Genomic DNA, 12,066 nt, shown 5'->3' on the forward strand with positions numbered 1-12,066 from the left:
TCTTTTGCTCATTTCAGCATAGGAACAGAAGAACACAGTGGGCCAGAGCTTACTTGGGAGTCAAAGTACAACCATCATAAACCACTGACCTGGTTCACAGCATAACTACCACCATCACACCTTGGTTACCTCATTTGGACTGCTACTAAATGAGTTCTATTGCTCATAACGTACTAAAGGATTAGAAACCAGAGAATCAGAGCTTGTAGGGACTAGAGTCCACTTCACAGATTTTCAAACTGTTTTTAGCCATAAGATGCTTTCTTCAAATATCTTACAAATGACCCCAATACATTAAAAAAAAAAAAATCAGAATATCTGTTTGCAGTAGAGGGTCTGGCACCCTGCTTGAGGCACCTTCCACAGAATCATCATGGATGCAAAATTAGAAAACGAGTGATGAGTCCAAGCTCCTCACTTGACAGAGACGTTAAACGCCTGCCCAGGCAGTGAATGAAAAAGCCAGAACTAGAATCCAGGAATGGCAACATCAGAGAGGGTTCTTCCCACTATATTTCATGCTGCTTCTAAAAATCAAAGAAAGAGGGTAGACTCCATACTTACCATCTTTGTTCAGCCATTGCTTTCTTGTTCTGTACAAAAGGAGTTTGTTGTGGACATACGGTAAAAGGAACTTGACACACCAGCTCTCCACGCCAAGTTTGTTTTCAACCAGGACTATGGGACTCCGATTATACCTAGCTTCAGGACATGGGATCAGGCCAATTTCATCTCTTAATATGTAAAACATAAAAAAGAATTAAAGATAAGAATACTAGCCTTTTCAAAAATTTTCATAACCTAGAGAATATTAAAAAACTGTACATATTTCCCTTTCTTAAAAATATTTAGCTCACCACTGGATTGGTAGAAATAATAATCTTTTAAAAGTCTGCTAATACTGACAAGAGTATGGAAAAATTAGTACGTTGTACTCGCTGTTACAGGAATGAAAACTGGTCTAATCTTTGAATAGAAATTTGAAAATGTCTGTCAATTTTTTAAGTACATATGCCCTTTGACCCAGTGATTCTACTGTTCAGAAATTATCCTGTGCCAAAATATATTAATTCTTTGGATATTCATGGCAACAGTGCAACAATCTGGAAATACTCTGAATATGTATCAAACAATATAAGACTGGTAAAATAAATGTGGTTCATCCATGTGATAGAGCTGAAAAAAAAATGAGGTAAATCTGCATATGCTGGTATGGAAAGGGTGCTAAGATACATAAAACAAAAAAAGCAAAATGCCAAACACAGTGTACAGCACAAAGCCCTTTGTATAATCTTTTTTTTTTTTAAGGGCGAAGTCCTAGTCTTTTTCCTTTTCTTTTGGCTGTTCTGGGTCTTCATTGCGGTGCGTGGGCTCTTAGTTGTGGGCTTCTCTCTAGTTGTGGTGTGTGGGCTCTAGAGCGCATGGGTTTAGTTGTTTAGTTGCCCCGTAGCATGTGGGATCTTAGTTCCCCCACCAGGGATCGAACCTGCGTCCCCTGCATTGGAAGGCAGATTCTTAACCACTGGACCACCAGGGAAGTCCCTGTGTAATCTTTTAAAAAGATATATAGATGCATTAAAAAATTTCTTGAAAGGATACCAGGAACCTTTTGGGAAGAGGATTTATTTTTATATAGTTTAAATTTTCTAGTTACTTGTACATATTATTTATGATTTTTAAAATGTCAAAAATGTATTTATGCTTGCCTGTTAATAAATATATGTAGACCAGATTATTAATAAAATTATATTATCAGTGAGACTGTGGGCCATTTTTTCTTTTCTTTTTTATAATTCTTTATACATTTCTAAAATAAAAAACATGCTAATATGTAAATATTGTTAAAACACAAAATACATTTCAGGATTTGACCATTTTCATCTGTGGTGGCTTCTATATCCCTTAATCCACCTCAACTTAAGTTGAAAATCTACATTACAGGCAAAAAATAGAACTACCATATGACCCAGCAATCCCACTACTAGGCATATATCCTGAAAAAACTGCAATTCAAAAAGATACATGTACCACAATGTTCAATGCAGCACTATTTACAATAGCCAGGACGTGGAAGCAACCTAAATGTCCATCGACAGATGAATGGGTAAAGATGATGTGGTACATATATATATAAGGAATATTACTCAGCCATAAAAAAGAATAAAATTGGGTCATTTGTAGAGATGTGGATGGACCTAGAGTCTGTCATACAGAGTGAAGTAAGTCAGAAAGAGAAAAACAAATATCGTATATTAACGCATATATGTGGAATCTAGAAAAAGGGTACAGATGAACCTATTTGCAGGGCAGAAATAGAAATGCAGACGTAGAGAATGGACATGTGGACACAGTGGGGGAAGGGAAGGGTGGGATGAACTGGGAGATTAGGATTGACATATATACGCTACCATGTGTACAATAGATAGCTAGTGGGAACCTGCTGTATAGCACAGGGAGCTCAGCTCGGTGCTCTCTGATGACCTAGACAGGTGGGATGGGGGGTGGGGTGGGAGGGAGGTCCAAGAGGGAGGAGATATGGGGATATACATATACATATAGCTGATTCACTTCGTTGTACAGCAGAAACTAACACAACATTGTAAAGCAACTATACTCCAATAAAAAAAAAAAGAAAATTTACATTACAGGCAGAGATTTAATAATATATAGGGCAGTTGACTTACACAGTAAATGAACCAGCAAACACAAAAATATTTTTGTAAAACCTGCACTCATTCCTTTCAACTATAAAGAACTTACAGTTCTTGTCTATGTGAAACATCCTTTCTCAAATAGTATGTTCTTCCATTAATTAATGAATAACTTACAAGAAACCTTTTAACAAGAGCAGTTGACATAAATATTTTTAGAGCGTCTAAGCAGATTTTTTTTAAATGTGTTTTTAAAAAACAGAATAAAGAACTGGTTTGCAGAGCTTGTGTGTGACAGCATCTATTATGCCCTTGGATTCCCCTGCCAAGACAGTATGTTGACTGACAAATGCAAAGAGGAAAACTGTTCAATTACAGGTTATAAGAAAAGCACTCTTTATCTGTTAGGCCACCATCACAAACTGGTGGGAGGCTGTGGAACTAAAATAAAGTCCGTCCTGGAAACTCTAAACTGGATAGCTCAGAAGTAACCTACTTGCTACTGATCACTTTATTAGTGACACAGGGATATATCAATACAAGAGGGTATTCTAGGGGTTGCAAGTCACTAACCATTCTTTTGAGCTGATTTAACTCCCAAGTAGACTTTGGGACCTAAGGCTTTTTGTCCCGACAACTGACTCAGTTGACTCAGGGGTGTTTTGATACACCATGCCAGTACTATCTAAACATTTCCTGAGTACTACAATGAATGGGATACTGTGTTAGGTTCTGAAAATGCAAAAATGAATAAAACAAGGTGGTCCCAGACTACACAAAGCTGATGGTTTTGCTGGGGAGTTGTGTCAATATCTATAATAAAATGTTAACACTTTGCCACTCTAGTAATATAAATGAAGTTCTTAGGAAGAATGGGGCAATGCTGAGAGAGCATCTGAGGCCAATGTCCAGTATTTCAAAATATATTTTTGTATTTGGTGATATGAAATCTAATCTAATCTAACACACTATTAGGACAACTAGCCACATCTAGATCTATAACTGACTAAATACATGTCTGAATTGCTGGTATTTTCTGGTGTTCAGGTATTACTATGTAAAACAGAATATTTTAAGAAAACTAGAATTATAGTTAAAAAATAATAAACTCAGTGTAATTATTTCAAGAAAGTCTGTTTTCTGAGATCTAACAACCACCTACAACACTACAAAGAACTGCAAAAGTCAACAATATGAATGTTAGAGTAACAAGAATAAAAGAATCCTAGCTTCTGAGTATAGTCCATTTTGGGGGGAGGACTTTTTACTTAAATTCACAATGTAAAAACCTGCCTTGCTCACTATTTACACCACACATAAAATGCCCAACTAATAATCTGGTACCTAAATGAAAGTACAGAACCATCTGCACAAATAAAAACACATTGCTTTAGTTGGCTATTATCCTTCCAAGAAATAATTTTAAAAAACAAGAATGCCTTGGATATAGCAGGTGCTCAATAACTGCTACTGCAACGCTGATTATCAGTGCACTTCAGTGATAATATTCAAATAGTTTTCAAAGAATATCACTTCTTGACTCTCCAGAAGAACATTACCTCTGATTTCCTTCTAATGCTGTGGGTCCAAATCCTAGCTTTGTCAATATGATATAGATATCTCTCTATATATATGTATCGATCTCTCTATCTCCTGCCACTTGGCCTCTGTAGACCTCAATTTCTTCATTTGTAAAATAGAGGAATTGCATTACATTTCTAAATAAGGGAAATGGGCTGCTAGGTCTCATCCAGCTTTCAAATTTTATGACTGAGAAACCCAAAAGCTATTCTCATGTAAAGAGAATGAAAATCGTCGTATCAGGGAATATAAAGCACTATGAAAAAATAGAAACATTAAAAGAGAGGTAGGAGGATGTAGAGACAAAAGCACTCAATCTTCTAAGGTCCAGGGTTCTAGTTAGTCTCCATTCTACCACTGATCAATGTGAATTTGACTAGGCACTTGCCATCAGTATCCTCATCTGAAATACAGGAATAACAATGCCTTCCCTGCCAGTTACGAAAAGCAAATAATACAATGTAAAGACTGTGGTAAGCTACAAAGTACCAGGCAGAGATGAAGTATATTACCATTAATTCAGTTAAGAGCCTGAGGTCAACCAGAAAAGTTCCTTGGTTAACAGATAATGGGAAGCTAAAGCAAAGAAAGTTAAGCCTTTGTCAAGTTATTTGACCCTAAGATACAGTGCTTTGCTGCTTCCTAAAAATATAACATGTACTTCATAAAGGTAGGTCAGTAAGATTCCAAATAACAGTGTGTTTGACTTCAGATTTCTCCTATGCCTAGTCCCTTAGGTCATAGCCCACTTTTTTTCAGACAATTTAGAACAGAATTCCAGAATCATTTTGAAATTGGAAGGGATTTCATTCCTCCAGTCTCTCATTTTGTCAGATGAGGGAACTGAGATCCACTGAGGTTAAGGTGATTACTCAAGGTCATAGTGCTAGTGGCTTAATTCAAAATCTGGATCTCCTACTATTTAGCCCCAAACCTTTGACACTACAGTGAAAATAAAGACATCAGTGAAAGCAAGCAGGCTTTAGTAACTCCTTTTAGAGTTCTAGCAAGATTTCTGGCTATTTAAATTCTAATTTCATACTCAAAGTTGGAAAATTCAGGGAAAAAAACCTAAAAGTCATTTGTCATGCCTCTACCACTACTAATGTTGGGTATGCATCCTTTTTTTCTAAGTAGTTTACAAAAGTGGGATTATATTGGACATACTCTTCTATAATCTTTTTTTAAATTTTATTTATTTATTTATTTGGCCGTGCCCCATGGCATGCGGGATCTTAGTTTCCCGACCAGGGATGGAACCCGTTTCCCCTGTGGTAGAAGCACGGAATCTTAATCACTGGACTGCCAGGGAAGCCCCTATAATTCTTTTTTTTTTTTTAATTTAACAATTCACATTAAACATTTTCTTATATAATTTTTGTATCGTTCATGGTTGCAATGAATGTGCTGTAAACATCAAATACATCTCCAGTTATTTCCTTATGAAATAGTCTCATAAGAGAAATTTCTGACTCTTTCACTACCACCACATTCCATTCTTTGTTCTTTTTAGGTTTCTGGCAATTTAGATTCCTGGTGCTTAACCAGGATACTCAAGTAAATATCTGCATTAACAAGGTCATGGGATTTTTACAAACATGAAAATTTGGGACAGCGATCAAGTTCCAGTCTTCTCAACGAGAAACCACAGTGCTCACTTTTTAGGTTACCTTCGAAGGCTGCTCCGAAGGAATAGCAACATGGAATGAACCTACATATTTGCTTAAAAAGATCATCCACAGCATGGTATATCTCCCTTAGCGCTTCACTTCACAATGGGGATCCACTAACTTCCAGATGAAGTTCAAGGTTCATACAGCACTGATACTGACCTTGTTCCTCATGTTTAGACAGCTTCTCTTGTCTGTACTTTTCAGAAACATCAGTCTAACTGGAGTAGGTCCACTTATTTACAAAAGTAATATTGACCAGCTTCCTGTCGGGGAGGTAAGGATGGTCCCCAAATATTAAAACTGAACCCTGTAATGTGGAGTGACTGAAGAGAAAACAGCCCAAGATTCAGCAAATGGTACAAACCTTTTTAATCTAATAGTTATTTTTTTTTCCTTCAAACTGGAATTCTTTCCAGAATGACCAAAAAGTTAGAAAAGTATCTAAAAGAACTGACCCTTGCATATTGTTAACTAAAATTTTACTGGTGATTAAGATATTTCAGAGACCTCATAAGCTTTCTCAATTCTAAAGATTACTATCACTGAAATTATATTACTGACCCTATTTAGAAAACAGATACACAAATTACTATTGTTTACTGAGTGTTTATTATATGCAATGCTCTGTTTTAGGTTTTACATACACTATTTCGTTTATTCCACACATTAATCTTATAAAGTAGGAATTTTAATTCCATTTTATAGATGAGGAAAGAGTCTCATCTGAGACTACTCAGCTAGTAAATAACAAGCCAAGGTTCAAATCCAGGACTGTGAGACTGCAAACCCAACTTTTACAACTATACTATTGTTCAAATAAATAGATAAAAATCAAGTGTAAGAAGTCAATTAAGATTCTACGCTTTCCTATTCTTCACTTCAACTTGCAGACGATGTGAAACTGCCTTTCATTACTACTGCCTTACTCAAAAATTCTCACTGGGGCCTACCCACTGCCTAGGAAGTATATTTTCCCTGAGCCAACTCTTATCCAAGCCTCATGTCTCAAATTGCTATTTCCTCAGGAAAACTATCTTGACCTTCCATCCTAAATTAGTCCTCTCTGTTATTATTCTTTCAAACTATCCTTCTTATCCTTTGGGGCTCTTTTCATAACTTGTGTGTTGATTTGTTTAAAGTTCCACTGGGCAGGGACCAAGTGCGGTTTGTTCATCAATGTATACCCCAATCCTAGCCCCATATACCTAGAGACCAGCATTGTATCTATCAAATAGAAACATTCTTTTGCTGAATGTACCGATGGAATGAATGAAATTAAGTCAGATAGTCAAGGACTTCCATAATCTGTCCCTACTTTATCTTTTCAATCACATTTTGTTACTTTTAGTCCATTCACTGCTTCTTGTAGAGGTCTCCAAGACTGTAAATCCTACCTTGTCTTCCAAGTGCCACTCAAAACCCCGCCTCCCCTAAGAGCACTAGCCCAGACATACCCAGCTTCCCTTTTAACTTCTAATAGACTCACGTACGACTTGCTTACCATACTGCTAGTCCAGCCCTTATTATGCACTGCTTTGCAGGGTAAATGCACTGTTCACATATACAAGTCTTAGGTCTCCATCTAGACCTGCACTGTGCAATACAGTGGTCACCAGGCATATGTGTCCATTATGTATAAATCAATTAAAATTAAATAAAACTTCAAATTTAGTTCTTCTTTCACACTAGCCACATTTCAAGCACTCAATAGCTATATATGGCTAGTGGTTACCATTTGGACAGTACAGATAAAGAACATTTCCAACATCACAGATATTTCTGAGGGCCTTGAGTACAAGAACTGTATTTTATACTTCTTCCTATTCCATACTGTGAAGATGGTAGCTACATAAACAGTGAGAATTCAATAAATATTACAGAGTAATAAAAAATAATAACTTTCTGGATAAGAGAACTTTGACATGACCCTAATTACACTGTAAACAGCTGTCCTCCACACTAGCACAGGGTCTGTACATTAAGCTAATACCTGTCGCTGGGTCAAGCCTTCAGTTATTTTTCCAAAGTATTCTCTAGGAGTCAACCACACAAACAACATTTTCATGGTATTTTTCAGTTTATAAAGTGCTTCACATTCATCATTCAGTTGGCCAATATATTTCCTAAGGAACATAGGGATTCAGGTTAAGTCTATCTACCTAGTGGCATCTAAGTGCAAGACACTGTGTGAGGTGATTTTCCTATGTTTTCATCAGCCTCTAGAGCCCATGCTCCGCAACAAGAGAAGCCACTGCAATGAGAAGCCCGCGCACCGCAACGAAGAATAGCCCCCGCTCACCACAACTAGAGAAAGCCTGTGCGCAGCAACGAAGACCCAACGCAGTCAAAAATAAATAAATAAAATAAATAAAATTTTTAAAAAAAGAAAGAAGAAACAGGCTGAGAAAGGGTAACCTATCCATACCCACCGGTAACAAAATCCACATTTCACTCATTATATCTTCAACTCCTACTGGCTAGAAATTTCCAGAGACAAAGTCAATATATTTACTGTAGTAGATGTTGGCTAATAAAATTATGATCTATCTTGTATTTGTAGAAAAGAGGAAAACAAAAAGTAAAGAATGAAAAACTTTCTTTTATAATACTGAAAAGTGTAACTAGGTACTAACTTTTAAGGTAAATGATGCCTTTTTCTTTTAACTGGAAATAGAGCGTATACATTTTGGAAGTAAAAGGGTTAGATGAGGGGAGGAAGTATGAGCAATTTTGAAAAGTCCAAATTATAAGACATTTTTAAAGACGCATTGTAATATTACTGGAGATATTGCTACTGTAGGGAATATGTACTAAAATATAGCTGAAGATTAATATTAAACAATGAGTTAAGCTATTTAAAAATTTCAGATCTATATCATTATTTCATATTATTTCAAATGCCCAAATTATTTCAAACTTTAAAAAATACTGAATGACCCAAGTGTTTATTAATAATTATAAGTTATGCACTGGCAGAGAGCACACTGATGAGATCTCATCATAAAAAAAGCGACTGGGGGGGCATTAAAGTCCTTTATGAGTTTCAATAAATATGATCCAGAAGAATTGGGATGTGTTCCAAACTGCACTGTGTCAACCTGCCAGGCCAATGAACACTCAAACTCAAGTTTTTTCAAATATGAAATACTGATGCTTTTCTAGTCTACTTCAAAGAAGACAAAGTAAGATGATTACTTTACTTATTAAGCTTCTTTCTAACTCCTCAATTTCTTTAAGAAAAATAACCCCAAATGATGAGAAAATAGTCATTTCATTTGTCCAACTTTTTTTTTTTTTTTTGAGAATGTCTCTTATTTGCACTAAAGCTCTCATTCTCAAAAGGGGACTGAAAGACTGATATACAACAAGGCATCAAAGCATTCTTTAGAAGGCCCAGTACCCACTATGGTTACTGCCAGGAAATCATTCCAAACACTCTCATTCTGAAAAAGGCAGCAGTCACAAGGGGAAAGGAAGTGTACGCTGTCAGAGGTGGCAGGTGTGTTTTGAGGCCAGCAGTGTCTTGTTTTTAATGAGGCACAGTTGCAGGTCTCCAACTGTGTGCCACGAGGGAGCAAGACATCTGAGGGCATCACCTTGAAGGAAAAGAACACTTCATTTAGATGAAGGTTTGGCACCTCTTTTCAGCGGAAAAGCTTAAGGAGTTAGACTGCTTAAAAAGAATAATTCATGCGTTCCAGTTTAAAGAATAAAATATTAAAAAAAAAAAAAACTCCATAAGCAATTAGATAAAGTGAAAACAATGTAAAACTGGATTCCATGTTTCTTTCTCTTGAGGGGAGGAGGGAGGAAGGGAGGAAGGATAGGAAAATAGCTACTCTCTTGCTTCTTCCTTACTCTTTTGTACAATGTGTAGATATATCTCTCCTTTAATAGCTTCTTTTTCGTTACATAAAAGCAGAAGTATCAGAGAGAATACAGTCTCTTACGGGATCTTCCCGGAGTACTCCAAGTAAAATGGAAAGGAAGGAGGAAAAGATACATGTGTCAGTTCTGTGGTGTCCTACTTAAAGAGGGCAGCAGCGTTTGAATAAAAAAAGAGTTAATATGCTCCCTGTAACTATGAATCAGCTAATGCTAAAAAGTGTCGAGGTTTCATCTGCTTCCCACCAGACCCAACCTGTGCCTACAGAAGCTACTCTCTTGAGAATGCCCTGTTCACCTTCGAAACAAAATGTTTCATCGAAGTTCCTCTATAATTTTGGGACAGGTGAGGCGAAAGTCAAAAGCAGCCTCAAGCTACCTTCGGCTAGTAAACGAGGGGGTTTTGGCCCATGGAGAATAAGATGATCAGTAACCCCTTCTTACCAAGGTACGGGATGAACCTCAAAAGAGTTGTGTTAACAAAGCACATACAGACCCACACCGTGTACCTTAAACGGATGTGGTACGTGGACACACGGGTGAAGTCTTTCGAGTTTCGTGAACTCCTGGGAAAGGGGTGGGAGGGAGGTGAACCAAACAAAGTCGCAACGTTTTGATTTTCCGAGGTCACTTCTAAGGACTCGCCCGAGAGCTTCTTCCGGTAGCGGAATGCTGGCCCCGCGGCGGCCGACAACTGTCGGGCCCCGACCCGGCTCCGTCGACTCTTGTGAGCAGCGCGCGGGTCAAGACCTGCAGTCCGAGGTCGGCTCGAGGCTTGGCCCCGCCCCCTCCCGCCCCCGACGACCCCCGGAGGCGGCGGAGGCGGGGGCACCGCCGGCGCGCGACTCACATGTGCGGGTTCCTCCTGAAGGCGTTGGTGATGTCCTTCACCACCCGCTGCACCAGCACCGCCACCTCCTCGCTCGTCTCGGCCATGTTGGCGGCGTCCGCGGCGGCTCGGGAGCGCCTCCGGGAGAGCGCCGAGCCACCCGCGGGAGTTCCCGGGGAGCGCGCGCGTGTGCGCCGGTTTGGCCGCGCCCCTGCCCCCGCCGTGGAGGCCGCCGCCGAGCACTTCCGGGTCAGCCCGCGGTCGGCCGGTGTGTGGTCCCTGATGAGGCTGAGGCTGCCAGCTTGGTCCCTGACTTCCTCTCGTAAGCGAGTCTCTAAGCGCCCGAGAAGATGCTGCAGACTCATTTGCAAAGTTACCTCAGGTCGCTGTATTACACATTTTATTTTAATTTCTAGTCCGCTGGGGGCCGAGGAGGGAGGGGTCCTAAGGTCACTCCCAGAGTCAGGGTCTGGCCTGAATACCCCGCCCAGACCACCTGTCCTCAGCTGTTCAGGAAAGGAGCCAGTCCCAGAATGCTCCTGGAGGAAAGTTTAACCGAGAGTGAAGATCCTCTTAAGCAGTTAGTCCCTTGGCGTTCTGAGAGCGTGTTCCCTGTTTTTTCTTAGTTGGAGGGATGAGGCCGTCCAGAGATGCTCTTGGCTGAATGAGGCCCAGCCGGACCGTATTGGTGACCTCCTTCTGTACCTGCGTGCCAATTTCGGCCACTAAGCAGACGCTTTCAAAGAGTTAATTTAAAAAGTTTAATAAATGGATTAAAGGAGGAAAAAGGAAAGGAAAGGAAAAGTTATTTGCTCTCTCCGTATAGGGAGTAAAAGTACAGAGGTATTTTTTAGATTTTCTACATCGAGTGTACTTTGCACGTCATTTGGTGTCCTATGAACGTTGCGTGTTAGTTTTGGAGTTAAAAAACCAAGTCCCTGTCAAGGTTTGCCCTTAATAGCTATTTGCCTTGCTATAAATAATTTTTATAAGAAAAACTGGCTTTCTAGTCCATTTGGATTTTGAAATGCTGTAATTCAAATTTTCACGTATCAGATTTTCTTTCAACCTCTGTGTTAGAAAAAATCCGGCTGCTTTTGGTTCTTTTTACTTAACCCTTGAAGTCTTATCTTTTAGAAACTTTTTTTTTTTTTTAAAGCAAACTCACTGTTTAATGTAAACAAACATACGTAGAGCATTTGAAGTAGGGTTGATGATTGTGAAAGTAAAAACCATCCACTGGATGCAAAATTATAAAGCAGTGAATGAGAAATATAAATTATATTAAGTGGTCGATACTCCCTATGGGTACGTTTAGAAAGGCTACACCTGCTGTATGGACTTCGGCCTTCTGGTTTTAAAAGAAATGAGCTAGAAGTTTCATAAAATTACAGAAAAGCAAGATGGACAGGTTTGATTTAGTAAAGTCAAACAAACCTTAACATAT

General features: G+C 38.8%; 1 protein-coding gene across 4 annotated transcripts in view; it reads right to left on the reverse strand.

Moving 5' to 3' along the window:
• Positions 1–11,001, reverse strand: part of PTAR1 (protein prenyltransferase alpha subunit repeat containing 1) — a 47,408-nt gene extending 36,407 nt beyond the window's left edge. For 3 of the 4 annotated variants that reach the window (XM_082403685.1, XM_082403688.1, XM_082403687.1), the window contains exons 1-2: positions 10,641–11,001; positions 565–734 (exon numbers count right to left, since the gene is read on the reverse strand). In XM_082403685.1, the coding sequence (XP_082259811.1) occupies positions 565–734; positions 10,641–10,984 (514 nt within the window). In that variant the 5' untranslated portion in view covers positions 10,985–11,001. The remainder of the gene's footprint in view (positions 1–564; positions 735–10,640) is intronic. The other variant, XM_082403686.1, reaches the window with a different exon arrangement.
• Between the last annotated feature and the right edge of the window lie 1,065 nt (positions 11,002–12,066).

Source organism: Balaenoptera borealis (assembly GCF_965194805.1).
Source record: "Balaenoptera borealis genome assembly, chromosome: 8".
Taxonomy (NCBI): Eukaryota; Metazoa; Chordata; class Mammalia; order Artiodactyla; family Balaenopteridae; genus Balaenoptera; species Balaenoptera borealis.